This window comes from Odontesthes bonariensis, chromosome 16 (genome assembly GCF_027942865.1).
Source record: "Odontesthes bonariensis isolate fOdoBon6 chromosome 16, fOdoBon6.hap1, whole genome shotgun sequence".
Classification (NCBI taxonomy): Eukaryota; Metazoa; Chordata; class Actinopteri; order Atheriniformes; family Atherinopsidae; genus Odontesthes; species Odontesthes bonariensis.
Window position 1 is genome coordinate 26,789,719 of NC_134521.1, and position 18,152 is coordinate 26,807,870.

The 18,152-nt window shown below is 40.5% G+C and overlaps 1 protein-coding gene across 1 annotated transcript; it reads right to left on the bottom strand.

Moving 5' to 3' along the window:
* Positions 1 to 6,122: 6,122 nt before the first annotated feature.
* On the bottom strand, positions 6,123 to 15,435 carry yipf5 (Yip1 domain family, member 5). Its single transcript, XM_075486729.1, has 6 exons — positions 15,354 to 15,435; positions 12,907 to 13,022; positions 11,660 to 11,832; positions 8,628 to 8,773; positions 7,989 to 8,170; positions 6,123 to 7,172 (listed from the first exon to the last, which is right to left on the bottom strand). The coding sequence occupies exons 2-6, from the start codon at positions 13,011 to 13,013 to the stop codon at positions 7,010 to 7,012; spliced, it is 771 nt and encodes a 256-aa protein (XP_075342844.1). The 5' UTR covers positions 13,014 to 13,022; positions 15,354 to 15,435; the 3' UTR covers positions 6,123 to 7,009.
* Positions 15,436 to 18,152: the final 2,717 nt, after the last annotated feature.

Sequence of the window (18,152 nt, forward strand, 5' to 3'; positions counted from 1 at the left end):
ATGATCCTTTGTGTTGGCATGGTGATAGACTGACCGGTTTATTCTCACCTGGTAACTGCTAAGATAGGCTCCAGAAAGGTTCCAGCTCAACATGAAACTGAGTTGGATAAAGCAGATATACAAAATCAATGAACCCCATGACTTTTCTTTGCTGAGCCTTGCCAAGCCTAAGGAGCAAGGCCTTGCCCACCAGGCACTCAGTAGCAAGTTCCCCTCCGAGGTTTGGTCTGGGATGGGACACTTTTCCTTTCCAAACCAAGAACATTTTTTTACTCTTTGGTGTTGCTGCATCAAGCTCTTTGAATCATTCTTAGTCTGAAACCTCCCATTGGACCAATTTGCCTTGGGATATCTAACAAGGAGCTAATGCTAACTCTTCGGGTCATGGGGGTAGTCATACTTCTCCACCAAGTTAACATGGCGATGGGAAGATGGGTCTTTGCCTCAAATAGAGGAGTTTAAGTGAGTCTGGATCTTGTTCACACATGTTTGTAGGATGGAGGAGGATGTACTGGGGATTTTTTAACAGAAATGAGGTTATTGCACTGATTCATTGTGGTAACGATGGAGCTGAGGCACAGCTTTTGATGTATTGGTCCATCTTCATTCCAACCCTCTCCTGTGGTTATCACGACACAAGTGGCTAGTATGAGGTTCGCTAGGCTCAGCCTTAGAGATAAAGCGTGGAGCTCATGCATCTGGAGGGAACTTGGAGGATCGCCAATGCTCCTCCGCATCGAAAGGAGTCAGCTAAGGTGGTTAGGGCATCTGATTAAGATCCCTCCTGGTCGCCTCCCTGTAGAGGGTTTTTGAGCACGTCTAACTCAGAGAAGAAATCCAGTAGACTCAGAACACGCAGGAAGGATTATGGAGGGATTATCTGGCCTGAAAATGCCTCGGGATCCCCGTGGAGGAGCTGGAGAGTGTCGCTGGGAAAAGGGATAAATTTGGTTTTCCTCCTGCAACTGTTGACCATGATAAGTTGGATGAAAAGGGATGGATAGATGGGTGGATGGATGGATAGCCAATTAGTTAGCAATAGCATCTCAATTCAGAGTTTTCATTCACCCAGAATATATTGCGCTGTCTCAGACAGAAAAAAGTAACAGCTGCTACAATGGTAACAACTACGATGATAAAATAGCATCATTTTCCTAATGTCGGAGGTTTAACTGATTTCTTTTTACATTTCCACATGTAAAGGTTTTATATGATAAAATTAGGGTTTCATGAAGGCAACATAAAAGTGATAGTGCGCTGTCATTTGGACAGCACATGACTAGATTCCTCCCGTGTTTCTGCATATGTCTGTGTACTGTTGGACATGTGTCTGCATGTATTCATGTGGAAGAACAACTAAAGCTTAATGTGCCATGTGCTGTCATGTGTTTGTTTTTTAGTCTATTTTCTATTTTTCAATATTCAGCAATAGAATGTCGTAGTTTAGATAAACATATTCAAATAGATTTCTTAATAATTACAACTTCCTGTGTACAGTCCCTCCACAAACACACAAATATGCTTTATGTACACATAATCAGATAAAAGGTATTGCTTGTGCGGCAGTGCTTGCACACACATTACATTCACATGCACTGATGAAGACACATTCAAACACATCCATCATTTTCCCTCAGCCAGACTCTACAGTGTTTGCATTAGTTCATTGAGTTCTGAATCCACTGTTAGACGAGTCCACAGTGCAATGAGGGTTGACAATTAGCCTAATGAAGTGCAGCAGAAAATCACACTCAGTGCTGTGTTAACAGTCCCTCAGTGAATATTCATGCGTTGTTGGTTTTGCAGATGTACTAAAAGGCGGCGCAGCGTTGCTGAATACCAATCATTACATTTCCACCCGCCGCTCGCCTGGTCCCTCACCCTGAGGTATCATTCTAATCAGCCTTATGGCTGGGAGGCTTTTTGGAGTGTGTTGTATTCACAGGCTGCACGTATTATCCTGTCCAGCTACATCTGCTGCTGTCAAATCAGAAACACCTTACGCCTTTTACACAGAAGGCCTCCTAAACTAAGAAAATGGTAGAGTTTTTAAAAGGACAGAGCAGATTATTTGAAATAAATGTATACATAGATATGTCAGAGTGTGTATTGCTAACAGTAATTTAATTAAAAGTTTTTTCATTTCCCTGTAGTTGAATTGTTTTTTCCCCCATTAAAAATGCATTTGTTTTTGTGGAGGTTCCATGTGGTTGTGATAACCAATATTTAGTCTGTTCATTCTAGAAAAAAAGAGCTGTTGTATATAAAAAAAAAAGTGATAAACTAATCAACTTAATTTTATTATAGCAGTTTGACACTTAGAAAACTAGCATTCAATGCATCTTTTTATTTTCCCCTTGAATATATTCTTAGTTTAGATTTGAAGCCAGAAACATGTCTCAAAAAATTGTGGTGGGACAAGTTTAAGCCTGCGGTGCAGCAGCTCTTATTTCAACAACACTGTTGGGAACCTAAAAGTAGCTACAATTGCTGTAGTTTTGAAAGTTAAAAGTTCTCCCACTTTTGCTTAAAATCACAATTTGGCTGGGCCCTACTTTGTTTTTTTCTCTCTTTTTTTATTACCCTGGCCTATATTATTTTCAATTGGTAATAGGTTTGGATGCCCTGGGGAACCTGCATTCATAACTTCCGAAGAGAAATGCAAATTTCGATTCGTCAGACCACACGGCAGTTTTTCCCTCTCATCTCAGTTCACCTTAAATAACCTTGGATGCAGAAAAAGCTGCAGTCACTCTAACTGTTGTTTGTATGATTCTTGTCATGGTCGAGCATTAACTTGAATCTGCAGTTGCAGAGACAAACTGCGTTCACTGCCTGTGGCATTTAGAAATGTTCCTGTCTGCATGCAGTGATTTCAGAACCCCGTCTGTTTTCAATGCAGCGTCTTTCAGTGTTGGTTTTCCGCTTTGCTCCTCGTGTGTATCGAATTCTCTGGATTCTCTGAGTATTTGGTAGTTATATCCACCATATTTAAAAAGAAAGCATTCTTAAATTGTCAATCTATTTGTCCACACAACAGTGAGGTGGATGCCCTCCATAGGGTTACTCAGCTTCTCTCGGAAGCTATTGAAAAAAACAAAAAAACAAAATGTAAATAATGTCGCAATCTTTGACTGTTCGCGGTTAACCTGATTCACTGTTAGCCATTCTACAAAGTTTTCTCTTTTCTTTTTAACATAAAAGAACCTTACAAGTTCTTCTAAGCAGAATGAATGAATTTCCCAGTTTCAACACATATACATATGTGTACACACACACTTGTCTTTTCGGTTGAATATTGAGCTTAAATGATCGCCAAATGATTGCATTTTATTCAACAGGTTTGTATTTTGGTGCTGCATTGTTCCTATTTATTCATTCATTTATCATGAGGTGACCTAAACACCACTCGCTTTGAGGACAATGATATATTAATCTGGATTTACAGCCCTGACAACTTCATTGATGATTCCAGACGAAAAATACTTTCTAACAAATGAATTGTGCAACTCACTTTGTATGCTATTCATAACTAATAAGTGAAGTTAAGGCTATTCCCTGTTTTTAGAATTTACCCCTCTGTTTCCTTCTCATTCCTCCAACGTTAGCTGATACTTAATGATCTGCCAGGATGGCTTGCTGGGCAGGACAGACTGTGGGCCAGCCCAGCCAGATGGATGTGAGATTATGCTACATCGGATGACATAATGGCATGGTGGCAACACAAACAGAACAACCAGCTGGTCCTAAAAACAGTGTGAAGGAGATGATGATTTTTATGACCTGCTGGATCAGGAGTAGTGACAGGGGAACAGTAGTAGCATGGCTATAATCATCAGATGTGCATTCCAATGAGCACTGATACTGAAACCGGGTTCTTTCCATGTCTCAATATCCACGTTTCCATTCAGCAAAATGCAGTTTGCGACATCATCTCACTAAATCCCTCAACTCCAAATTGTTTAAATAGAGTAATAATAATGTTGTTGTTTTGTGCAACAGAATTGTACAGGGACAAAACAGGTTTCAAATCTGTTAGGACCCACCCATGATAAAGTATACACACTCATCATGTACTTGAATGTTATGACAAAATTACTTGTTCTAACTGTGCAACAAAAAATATAAAAAAAAACTTTGTTATAATTTGTGCGTTCGAAGACAAACTAAGCAACCAAAAAAAAAAAAAAAAAAAAAAAAAGGAGAGAATAAAACAATCAACTGCTTAAACTGTGTGATTACCAAGGTGGGTGGGTTTGGCTAAACTTCCTCATACATGCTCATCTGGTCCTTGGTGAGCTGTAAATTTCCTGATAATGGCTAAATGTGAAAAGAAGTGGGGATGCAGTCATTGCTCCAGGGGAAATAATCAGGCTGCAGCCAAAAAAACCATCAAAAACACGGTCAACTCAACACTGCCACCCAGTGGCGCTCAAGTGTAAATTACTTAGTAAGTGATAAATTTGGCATCTCCCGAAAATAAGTTTATACACAATAAATGATTGTTTAGTGTTATCAAATTTTCTGCACATGCTGTGTTTTCCAAGTCTGCGGTATTATATTCATTTTTGCAAGGAGGGACTTTTGTACACTGTACTCAATGAACTGCCTGTACTATCTGAAATTGGATTAAAAAAAACTTTATTGCATGTAACACTTTAGAACCATATCTCAGTAATCTCAAACCTGTCGTAAAAGAGGTGTACTCATCAATCTGGATTTCTTGTCCTCTTAAAGCACAATCTATCACCATTTTTTTCCCTCCTGGGCTCTACTTTTTAAAAAAAAATGTATTTCCTACCTGCCCATTTCTCACACTAAATGTTTTGAGGAGTCTAAATGTTTTGTTCTTTGTCCTCCTTTGCAGTCACAAAGATTTTTTGATCTTTAAAGTTGCACTAAAACATATCCAGCTGTCCTGTTTTTCAGAACAATTCAACTCAAATTCTAAACAAATGGGGCCTTTTCCCCCGATTTAAACTTGATGTTTCTACCAAAAAGAAACGGCTGATTAAAGTTAACCATAAAACTATTTCAATGGTTAAAATGGAAGTGAGAAGCTATTTATTTGTACAAAGAGGAAGGAAAGGACTTGTAAAATAACCCATGTTGGACCCTGACATACTGAAACCTCAGTCTAAGGACAATCAGGAAGTAGTGAGGACTCATTACTATCAAAAAGGTAGTGCATGGAATTAAGAAAAACAAAACTCTGGGCCCACAGTGGAAAAAAATGAGAGAACAACATACCTCAGAGTGAATCCAGATGCAAGACTGAAATCCAACCAACACAACAAACTCGTTGACGTCAAACAGTGCACACACAGGGGTGTGTGAAATATACTCTGAATACATCTGGATCCACAGATGCACAACTTCAGGATATTTTGGAGCAATTAAGATTCTCACCAGTGAGCACATGTGAAATCAGTTGAAAAAGCGACTCCTTCCATGATCAGACACACTGGATACAGTCGGATGGAAACGTGACGGGACACTTTTCCCATCAATAGAATTGAAATAACACTTAATTTTTAGATTGATGATTTTTAGACTGATGTACAAAATAGATCATGTATTTGGCCATGCGAGTGAGCAGCCTGCTTCCCGTTAGGCTTGTGTGTCTCCTTGATGTTTAGTTGGTTTAAAAAATAAACTCCATTTTCATTTTTCATTTTAAATGAGCCATCAACCATTTTAAGATGTGTCTAACGTCAGAGCAAAGCAGCCTAGAGGGATCTATAAAAACATAAAACTGTAGATTTCAAGAAGCACTTTATGCACGTTTAAAGTTTACACGAAGCATCGCGGATCATCCCATTTACTTTACACGGCAGTGAAAAGCTGGGAGTCGTGCTGTCGAACTAAACTGATCGTATGGGCATGGTCGAATGTCCACAGAAAAACCTCCACTGGCTTCCGTCATGATTCTAAAATGTTTAAAAGGCCTAAAAACAAACAAAAAAAAGGGTCATGGAGAGCACTTCCTTTGATCTGCCGAGCAGCTGTGATAAAAGTAGCTGAGATCTGTCATTAAGTTTAAAATACTGACTCCTCTCAGTATCCTCTGGGGTTTTATTTTACCCTGATCACGTAATGTACCGTTTAATCACAAGGCAGGAAACCTTCAAAAACAACTTTAATGTGCATGAGAGGACATAAACAACATATCACACATCAAAGCATACAAAGCGAGTCTTTAAAATTAAGGTTAAAGAAATGGAATGAATTTTTTACAATAACAAAAACCTAATCGTGTTTTGTTGTTTTTTTTTTTTTTGACAATTAGGAAAACGCTTCTGTGCAAACTGTAGTTGTCTTCCTGAAAAGGCATCAAAACGAATGACGGAGGATCAAATAAAATACGTGAGAATATGTAGCAGAGCAGCTCTCCTGATGCAGATGATGGGGTTCGTAGCTCCTCAGTCCTACATAAAACGGGATATTGGGGAGGAGATACCCTCTGGGAGAAAAAGTAGCATGAGCTGCTGTCGTCCTGTGCAGAATCAAAGCCGATGTTTCCGTTTGCCTTGTCGTCGTAGAATCTGTGGGCGCTTGCCAGAAAAGGCAACAGCTTTTGCAAAAATCATGATTTGTGGCATTTCTCACAGAAACTGCAGTGTCTTTCCCAGCTGTGTCCAATCTAAATGTTCTCCGTTAAGTGAACTTTTGTTGTTGCTTGCACCTTTCCCCTCCATCTCCTCAAAATCACGGTACTGTACCATGCCGTATAAAGCTAGACGTGGTCCACAGGGGTTAGTTTTCACCAGGTGCAGAGCAGCTGCGAGTGACACGATGTCAAGTTGGAATGTGGTGAGAGGTGGGGGCTTTTAAAAGGAAAGAGAAAAAAAAAGAAAAATCTGAGGTGTCGCTTCAGAAGAGAGCTCCTGTTTTCTGTAGCAACTGTGTAATTAGCCAATAATTACCCTAATTACACTGACGCTAATTAGACTGAAATGACAGAAACTGGGGGAGCAGTTACTTTTAACTGTTGCTCAGTGATCATTTTTCAGAAGACAGAGATGAGTGCAAAGACCCCATAGAGCAGAGCACACGGGTAAGCAACCAGCAACTGCTGCCCATCCATGGCCAGAGCTGAGATGAAGATCTTTGAGGCAGACAAACTGCACCAGCCAATGATCGCAGCCGTTAGTATAATTCCCATCATACCCCTACAGAGAAGAAGAAGGAATCAGCAGGTTAGCCGTGACTATTTAACAGTTATTGACACACATTTTTTATAATGTAGTGTATTTATTTGTTTGAAAAAATTATTCTAACAAGCACAACAATCAAGGGTGACTGGATCATGCACGAAAAAATAAATGACATGACTCAGAAATCCAGTTCATAATGGACCTGAATGATCTCTTTCACCAGATTAGTCTGGCTAATTAGCACAAGATTAGCATGCGAATATCCAGCAAAAGCATTTCATTTATCAGCCCCTGAAATAAAAAACATTTGAGAGGGTGTACCGACTTTGCCTTCATGTTCATGTATATTTTTAAAACATGATGATTTACACGTCTTGAAACTGGTGTCGTGAGCAGTGCCCCAGTCCAGGCTTGAAAGGTAAAAGCAGGTCATAACGCTAATGGTTATTTCCACTGCAAAGGTTGCTAAATATACCAACAGCATCAAAGAGGAAGCAACCGTGACACCCGTAGTTCTTTCTAAATGCTTGTCATTACATTTTGTTGCACAGGGATATTTGAGTTAACCGTTAAACTTCTCCATCGTCTCATTAGTTCCGCTTTAAGTAACAAATTGACCCGTTATGTCACATGGAAAATTCAGCTTCACCATTTTCAGTTGTAGTTACTGTTAGATATTTTGGAAGACTAAGTCAGCGCCATAAATGGCTGTGAAACAGGGTTTTGTTTCAACACCGCAGAGCCCAATGTGTGACCTATGAAGAACTGTTACAGCTAGACTTAAGGTCTACATTTTAAAGCATTACTGTAACCATTGTGATGTATACTCACTGTAATGAGAAGAGGACTCCAAAACTGGAGAGAAGGATCATGGGGAGGAGGCAGTATCCCAACACGCTGGCCACACAGCCGAAAGACACACCCGTCATACTCATGAGGTTGAGTAGGCAGTACACGCCGAGGCAGCCAATCGCACTGATGCCGTACACGTAACCAAACTGGATCTTACCCGACTGTAAATGAAAAAGAAGATGGAGCCACAGGGGTTTGGTCAGTAACAGGTTCCTTAGTTCTACACATTCAATTTGAAATAAATGAATGAATCAAAGTGCTGAGTGCAGTGGTTTAAAAGTCATCGGACACTTGAGTTGTTCTGTACTTCATCAGTATTCGTTATGTGTGACTTATGAGTCACTTAACTGCTATTTACAGAACAGACTTGTCTATCAGTGCTTACAATCAGCCAAATCCATCAAAACTTGTTCGACAGGTCACATTTTCAATTGTAGCACATAAAGTCAAAGCGGCTAAAAGCTTCCATGGCAACCATGTTGGTTCGGCGTCAAGGGTCACACCAAACATACAACCTGTCAAGTGATGTTCAATCATTAAGAATAAACTATTTGCACAAAAAAACTCAAACACCATTTCTTTTCCATGTGCGGCTGTCCACCTCTTAATTCTTCTTACCAGAAGAAGTGTCGCCCCAAAGGCCAAACAAAAGACCATAGGTCCAGCCAGGTCCGTCTCATTCATGATGCTGCCATCTGCTGCTTTCATTGGATGGAGCACTGTCAGAGTCTTCTGCCAGATGTGGTCAAAGTTGATTCCCAACTCTAAGAGATTGCATGCAAACAAAGAGCCAAAGACACACACAGAAAAATAAAATCATACATTAAGAGTGGGAGATCTTTTGCTTGCAAACAAATCTAGAACTATACAAGTGCTGCAGAAAAAGATATCAGACAAGGTAAGACAGTGATAATAATATATGCATATCTTTTTGTAGTTGTGTGGTCCTACAGATGTGGTCACAGGTTTAAAAAAAAAAAAAAAAAAAAAAAAAAAAAAAAAAAAAAAAAAAGGACATGATCAGAGCATTATGACATGCTGATCAGCACAGCCTCATCCGCTACATTCTGGATGCTTTAGAACAAAACCTGCAGCTTATTTTCAGTTTAGGGCATATCAGCTTAAGAATGTGACTAAGGGTAAAGAACATGGCTGCTGGGGGTCTCGATGATAACAAGACCATTTCAACACAAAATAAAAACAAGTGGAACCGAACTTAAACGCTGAGGTGACAAATCGTAACAGAAGTGGGAAAATGACTTCATGTGACAGCGACACCGCAGAGCTTTTCTTGGTGACAATTATGACACAACTGTAAAACTTATTTAGATTTGTTTATTTTTCCTTCCTTAAACTACCTTGATATTTACACTTTCAGAGTCCTGTGGTAATATTTATGGTGATTCCCTTCAGGAGGGAAAACTAAAGTCACATCTGCTGATTATGCAAACATTGGCAGTTAATCAGCTTCTTTTTTTTGTTCATCTGTTCTTGGAGCTTAGGCATTCTTCAACTCTTCAAAGTTTCATTTCATGCATGAGCAACTCCTGGGTTGAAGTCCCCAAAGTGAAACCGATTTCAAGAACAAAACTAATCCTTTTTTTTCTTTGAGGAATCCCATTGGTGCCTCTCCTTAAAGGTGGGGTATGAGATGTTTTCTGGAGCATGTTTTATCATATTGTCTGAAAACCTCCTCACGACCCCATTGCACCCACTAAAATAGAATGTTTGGAAAAAAGAATTATATTTTAGTCCATTGTAGAGGGTGTAGCAAGAGGAAATATCTGACCAATAGAAGTGATGAGAGTTACTTCCATTAGATTCTGACATACCAATCAACCGTCAGCCCCCCTCCCCCCTGCGCGTTCACAGACTCGTGAGTCGTTCATGTGTTTTGAAGGCGTGGTTTCGAGGGGTGGGCTGAAGGGAGAGGCAAGGTTGTGTATTTTCAAAAATATAGCTTGCAGGAACCGTTTGTCCAAGATCTCATACCCCACCTTTAAAGGTGAACTCTGGGGCAATATTACTGGGCATGTATTGTTGTAATGTTTTAAATACTTGAACGCAGTTTTTCTAGAGAAGATAATTGTTTTGTATTTGGGAGTATCGTCCATTGACTCTTTTGGGCTTTCACATGCGCAAGCATACCGACAACCGGTAAGTGACATGCTGTTTATAAAGTTGTTTTGTAACGTCCCCATGCCAGTAATGTGAGAACCATGCATATGGTTTTGATGGTAAGGCTTGTGACTTTATTGTCGGATGGTTTATAAAGTGGTGTGACGTTTCTGCAGTGTGCAAGTTGTTGTTTTATGTGGAAGGGTTAGCACTTGCCCTTTAGCCACCACGTATTAGCCTCGCATGACAGGCTGCGCAAACAGCGCAATCGCCGCACAGGGAGCGCCGATTTGCACCAGTCTGTGTCCTACTGTCAGTATTTGACAACCTCTAGCAATGGGAATGCGCTTCAAATGTCCCGGAGTTCCCCTTTAAGTAAGTACTACAGAGGCATGTGAATAGTATAATATTTAAATACTTTGATCGAGTCTAACAAAGAGTTCGTTAAATCAGCAAATAAAACAAATCTGCAAATGATAAAATATCAAATCGAATTAATAAAAAAAAATTCTTTATCATGCCCAAAATAAATGTAAAATATTGCAGCATCTTTTCTGCTTTGTCCAGATGATAAAGGGCTCACTGAAGCAGGGGGATGATGGCACCTTCCACACCTACCCAAGGACTACAAGCAAAGCGTAATGGGTCCTGAAAGGTGTTCACATGCCTACAGAGGTGAGTGGGATGTTAGGGCAACTGGTCTGTAGTCACTGAGGGCAGATGGATGACATTTTCTGGGTACTGGAACAAGACAGAAAGTCTTCCATGGCACTGGAACTTTGTCCTGATTCTTTGGTTGAAGAGGTGCCGTAGAAACCCAAATAACTGTTCCTCACAGGTCTTCAGGACCCTGCAGCTGACACCATCTGAACCTGCAGTCTCAGCCCATACCAATCTGTGGCCTAAAAGCATCCCATTACTGTACAGAGCAACACAAACATTTTATTTTCTCTATGGAGCACTTCACAAACTGTTTAAAGGCTGGAAGTGTAGCAGAGAGGGGAAACGTGTCCTCAGGGGCCCAAGCTCATATCTGCTCGTGATCTCACATTCCCACGAAGATCAAGCCTTGGTTTAAACTTACTCCACCTGTTTCTTGGTCTTGCTCCTGTACAACAGCCGTGGCATTACCTCTTCTACTCATCCGGGGTCTTTTTTCAGGCTTTAGTTGGCATTTGGAAAGCTCAATCAGCTGCTCACGCTTTTCCATTGACACCGTTACTCGTTATATCAGATGTTGAAATGTGTCAGAAGAACAAGGAAAATCTAATAACCCAGCACAACAAAATAACTCAAAAATGTGTGTTTTCCAGGAGGAAAAAAATACAAAATACACACAACATGATAAGAGCTACTCCAACTTGCTGCCACTGTGGTGCAATGCATTCAAATAGATATCAGTATCATGGGACTTTTACAGTCCAACTAACAATATTAACAATTGTCAGCTTGATTGCAATTTTTCTGAAAAACACAGAAAAAAAGCTTTCCAAAACATAGAGGCTGTAACCTTCAGGTTGTGGTTCACTTACCCTCAAGCAGTGGCGGCTCATCATCAAAGCTGTTACTGTACATGGACTGTGATGCAGATGGAGTGTAGGTCTGCGTGGGCTGAAAGATTTGTCCTGTGTAAGGCTGCTGGGGCTGCATCATTCCTGGTGAAGAGTAGTCCATTGGCTGAGAGTAATCATACTGACCGTATGGCCTGGAAAAAAGGCCAAGATGGTGCATTAAATTCATATTCAATTACTTTCAACATATAATTGTGCTTAAAAAAATTAATTAAAACTAATTTACATGAACATAAGCCATGCCAAGAGGTAATTTTCAATCCCCAATCATAACTTTGTCCTTCTACATGAATATACTCAAGAGGTCAAATATGGTGCAGACACAGGTAGGAAAAATAAATGGATAGGCAAGTTTTTAGCTTTGAAATTTGGAAAAACACATTAAAGCAGTAACAAAGTCAGCCTACTATCGCCTTAAGAATATATCAAGGTTAAAGGATCTGATGTGTCAGCAGGACCTGGAAAAACTAGTCCATGCATTCATCTTCAGTCAGCTTGATTACTGTAACAGCATCTTTACAGGTCTACCTAAAATGTCAGTTAGACAACTGCAGCTCATTCAGAACTCTGCTGCTCGAGTTCTCACTGAGACCAAAGAAGTGGAGCACATCAGTCCAGCTCTGAGGTCTTTACAGCGGCTGCCTGTCCATCAGAGGATAGACTTTAAAGTTCTGATGCTGGTCTATAAAGCTCTGAATGGTCCAGGACCAGAATGCATCAGTGACCTCCTGACCCAGTATGAACCTTCCAGACCCCTCAGGTCATCTGGATCCGGTCTTCTATCAGTTCCCAGAGTCAGAACCAGACATGGAGAAGCTGCATTCAGCTTCTATGCTCCACATGTCTGGAACAAACTCCCAGAAAGCCTCAGATAAGCTGGAACACTCAGTGGATTTAAGTCCAGGTGGAAGACACACCTATTTTCAGCTGCGTTTGAATAAAGCTCCAAATCTGAAGCTTGAGTTTCAAAACTTAATCATATTTTAAAGATTGATTTTTTCTGATTGTATCTATTGTTCTTATGCCTTTCTTTTTTGTTTAAATTTTAAATCATGCTTTTTATTTCTACTGTTTTAATGTCTCTGTAAAGCACTTTGAATCACTTTGTTGTTGAATTGTGCTGTACAAATAAACTTGCTGTTCCTTGAAATGGCACAAAGAATCGTTAATGGGTCAACAACCGAGGGAGAAAAGAACCACTCTCTTACTTGTATGGGTTTTCACTGTTGGTGTAGCCATAGCCACCCTGGCTTTGGTCATCTACACTGTAGCTGGACTGGTAAAAGTCCGTGTTCAAGTTGTCAAACCCTGACATTGTCTCACCCTGTTGGCAGAAAAGGAACACAAACATCACCACTTTAAAAAAATAAATAAATAAAAGAAACAAAAAAGACGCATTAAGTACCCTAAATTTCAATGTACATACATACAATGTATAACAAAAAGTACCATTATGCTATGTGGTAGTCCAACTAAAAACCCAACATATGCAATTCAGAAAAGGTGATGAAAAAGAGGACCAGAGGTGTGAAATATGACCCACTTACCATCAAAACAGTGACTTTGTCATGCTAACATTACCACAGAGATAACTGTTCGACGTTAATGTCAGATGCAGAAACAACAATTAGCATATCAGTACATATACAAATATTTCTGTGCGGGTTGTCACAGATGATGAAGCAACAAGGAGCTTCACAACTACTGTTAGGCTTGAGGATATTTGGACAGTCACAATTCAATCATTTAAAAAAAAAAAAAAAAAAAAAAAAAAAAAAAAAAACAACATGTTCAATTTACAGTCATATATGAGGATGGGCTTAAAGCTGCCGTCGGCATGTTTTCAAAATTCCGAGTCTAAAGTCGGAAAATTCGAACTGATACAACTTTCAGGTCCCTCCCCCAACCTGGACGAGGTTGTGCACGTGAGTTCACACCAGTGTGCGCGCACACAAGCTGGGGCAGACTCACGCTCAGCATAGAAGACATGGTTGGTGACTGTTCTGCTCAGATAATAGATAAATAATAAACCTAACGTGATTGGTTAAAAACAGCCGGGAGCGCTCGATTTTTGCAGGCACGATTACAGGCTTTAGAGGGAGCTACAGAATTCGGGATTTTTCCTAAACAGCCTATTTAATATTCTACTTCCAGAATCCCATGACAGTTCAAGCTAACATGACTAAAAAAAAGTTGCCGACGGCAGCTTTAAAGTGCAATCCCTTAACTTTATAGAACGATTGAATTATTTTTGTATTATTTTCAGCTCAAAACTGAGGGACGGGTTTATGAATAAGAGCTTTCGATATCTAGAACCCTCTTCTTGGACGATTGCATCAAAAAGTGTTTCATTGTCAGGTGAGATCTATCCCCTTAGACAGGGAGGTGTACCTGGGGGCGATTTCCAGTGTCATATTTGAGAACTCAAAGAGCACATATGTAAAGAGGACACTATATGAAGGCAAATGTACTGTTTGACGAACCCTCCGTTCGTCATACAGTACAGCCACCAGGATCCTGTGTAAAACATGTGGAAGCAGTGGGATGGCGTGGGCACACATGCCTTGGGTCACTGGTATTTACTGATGATGTAGAAGAAAACAGGAGCAGCCACAAAAATTGTTTGGAGTATTGAAGAGATACCGATATAATTTTATTTCAAAGTTAGACGAAGCTTCACAATACAAATAAACGATGATCCATAATCTGCAACAGCCAAATTAAACATGCAAGCTAAACCCAACTGAACGTAATTTCAATTGCAGACGACAAAGCTTAAAGGCTGAAAGATTCACAGACAATTAATGGTATAAAAAAAAAAAAAAAAGAGCAACAAAGAGGAGCGGACAAAGCATCATTAATTAGAAAACACTTTCTTCGATGATTTCCTTAGGTTCCACACTTCAATGTCTTCAACCGATTTTCAGAATCTATTTAAATGGACCATTATCTATATGGCAAAATTAACTAATTTGATAACATTCTTGCCCTTGCGAAAGTGGTTTCAACACACTAAAGAGTTTCTAAATCATTCAAATCCAGTTTGGAAGTGAATCTTCAAATTAGATCCATCAGTCCGCACTTCAAGCACAAATACTGATGGATCTTTCCATCGTTGAAGTAATGTTTACTGCGTTGTACACTACGAATCGTTAATAAAAAAGAAAACCAAAATACACCTTGTGTGTCTATGCGGATTAGCCAAATGGTTATAATCAGTACCTCATTCCCTCGTATAAGATATTATGAATATCCATGTTTACTGCGCTAATTAGCTTATGTTAGGATACTGTTAGCTACCTCAAACAGAGCTACCAGCTTCACAGACAAAACCAAGACGAAAATTGTATTCTGTTAACTTTATTATTAATTATCACTATCAATTTGACCTATTATGATATGTTTAGACAACGAACACAACCGAGAAGGACAACTTAATTGTCAAAAAGCAGCAACAAATATACTAATCTTTAAGATGATACGTAGCGTTCACTCTGCATCTTGTTTGTTAGCTAATGCTAACCAGCCAACAGCTGCAGAGACCTAAAATCATAAATGTTGTACAAAGTGTCAAATGTGGCTTCATTAATCTATCTAAATGTTAATACATAACCGCTATTCAAATACTATGACAATATCATACCCACAGTCTTACCTGTGACGCTGGACAAGTCCACACAGAACCCTGCCAACTTGATTGCGGTTGCTACGTGTCAGGAGAGGGGTAAATCTTCCGGGATGATACGTAGCTGACGGAAGTTCGTTAGGGCCATAACACTTTAGGCGTTGCAGAAATTATGGCGCCATCTGCAGACAAATTATGGTATTGCATTGCCTGCTTTCTTCTGTGCAGTCCTGTTGCTTCATTTTGAAACGTTATTTCTTTTTAGATTTTTTTTGAAGAAGCAGTCATTATAAAGGTATAAATAATGTCCCGAGACCCCATCAGACAACCTTAATGTAAAAATTACATTCATATTCACCTAACAAAAGATTATATTTTCAATTCACACACAACAGATCACTGAATGGTTTTTGATAGTTATGCATACAATTTGGAATTCAAACTCAGATAAAGCACCAAAAGAGCATGTTTTATAAATTTTTCAACTATGATAAATAAACAAAAAGCAACAAACAAAACCCTCATTCAATTTACAAAGAAAATATCTGTTACATCATGAACTCAACAGACTTCAGCCTGTTTTGCTCACACTATGATATAATAATAACAATAATATTGATAATACATTTGATTTAAAAAGCGCTTTTCTAAATACTCAAAGACGCTTTACACATAAACAACATAAAATCCGCAATTAATATAAAATGGTACACTAAAAACACAGACTAAGGTTAAATATTAAAAAAAAATTTAAAAAAGGTGTGTTTTTGTCAGAGATTTGAAGGTGGACAAGTCAGTACAGTCACGGATGTGTTTGGGGAGAGAGTTCCAGAGGGAGGGGACAGCTGCAGAGAAAGTTATGTTGCCCCAGGTTGGGTGCTTGGTTCTGAATGGTGGAGTAAAGGCTGATTTATGCTTCAGACGCAAAGCCTCTGACGCTCGGACGCAGAGCCTCTGCGAGCGTCAAAATCTTGACCACTGCCCCACGCAGAGGCTCTGCACGCGTTGTCGTGCACCTCAGAAAAATCCTGACTACGCGACAGACGCACGCAGATTATAGTTCTGCGTCTATCGTCTTGACTTGTTGCTTTGCTCTGGTCGCGAACCACTTTTCATGTTATGGTTCTGCAACCTTAACATGACTCTCGCGAGTCGCGAGAACTTCGGTGGGGGGAGTGTATATATTCCGGTGACACGCTGATCCTGGTCAAAACAACAATGGCGCGTCTGCAAGATACTATGGAGATGGATATGGAGTTGCTCGACCTTGAAGAAGAAAGGATTCTGCCGTTGGAGTTGGCGAAAAGACGAAGGAGGAAGCGTAGGTGGTCTGTACGCCCGTTGAACCAGACCAGGGAAGAGACTGGGGAGTTTGCTACACTTGTTAAACCCGGAAAAGCACACCGAGGACCAATCACAGCCGCTTTTGTGTGCGCACTTCCGTTGGTGTTCTGCGTGCGTCTGTCGCGTAGTCAGGATTTTTCTGAGGTGCACGAGAACACGCGCAGAGCCTCTGCGTGGGGGAGTGGTCAAGATTTTGACGCTCACAGAAGCTATGCGTCCGAGCGGCAGAGGCTTTGCGTCTGAAGCATAAATCAGGCTTAAATCAGGCTTAAAGGGCCGTGTATACTCTCGCAGCAGTGTGTCGCAGTGAGCTTGTCGCAGACATGAAGCAGTTATTTTTGATTTATGCCCAATTTTGAAGCGCGGTCTGCGCTATGTTAATTCCACGCCACAACGCAAGAGGGACAATCACGAACAAGCTAGGATTGTGGGTGTGGTGGGTGGCGTGTTTCTTTTCCGGTTACAGAGGTCATTCAACAACAATGGCGACTGGACGAATGCGTACTTTGATTGAGATGCAGCTGATCGATCTAGAAATAGAAAAAATATTGCTACTACTGGAGCTGGCAGAGAGGCGAAAGAATCGTCACGGTTAGCACGGTTTTTTGAGGTGGCTAAAGGTGAGGTGGAAACTGTCTGTGTTTTTGGTGAGGTATTTGGGCTCGATAATGATCAGGTCGGATTTGTCACAGTTGAGTTTGAGGAAGTTGCTCTGCATCCAGGATTTGATGTCGGTGAGGCAGTTGGAGAGAGAGGAGTGAGTGGCGGGGGTGATGGAGTTGGTGGAGATGTAAAGCTGGACGTCATCGGCATAACAGTGTAAATGGAGGCCATGGTGGCGAATGATGTTATGAAGGGGAAGCAGATAAAGTATGAAGAGGAGAGGACCAAGTAACGAACCCTGGGGGACGCCTTGGGACAGAGGAATGGTGGAGGAGGTGCAGTTGTTGATGTGGATGAATGGTAGTCGGTCTGTGAGGTATGATTTGAGCTGGGAGAGTGCAGTGCCAGTGATAATGAGGAAGGACTCAAGGCGGGAGAGAAGAATGGTGTGGTTGATAGTGTCGAAAGCTGCAGTGAGGTCCAGGAGGATGAAGATGGCCGGAGTCTGCAGAGAGGAGGATGTCGTTGGTGACTTTAAGGACGGCTGTTTCAGTGCTGTTTTGGGAACGGAAACCGGATTGAAATGGTTCGAACAGGTCATTTGAGCAGAGGTGGGCTTTGAGCTTTGATATGAGACTCTATTGGGTTCTGAGTTCTAGTTTGAGAAAACCAAGGTCTAATAATGGTTTGGTGAAAAAAAATAGAGAAAGAGGAGAGATTATTAATGGAGGACAAGCACTCGGCTCCTGGGAAGAACAAAGGTAGTCTCTCTTTTGACGGAAAGCAGAGGAGGAGATCAATCACTCTGCATGTGCAAGAGAACAGATAAGAGATAATACAGATAATGCAAAGTAATAGACCCATGACCTCTAGTGCAAGTGA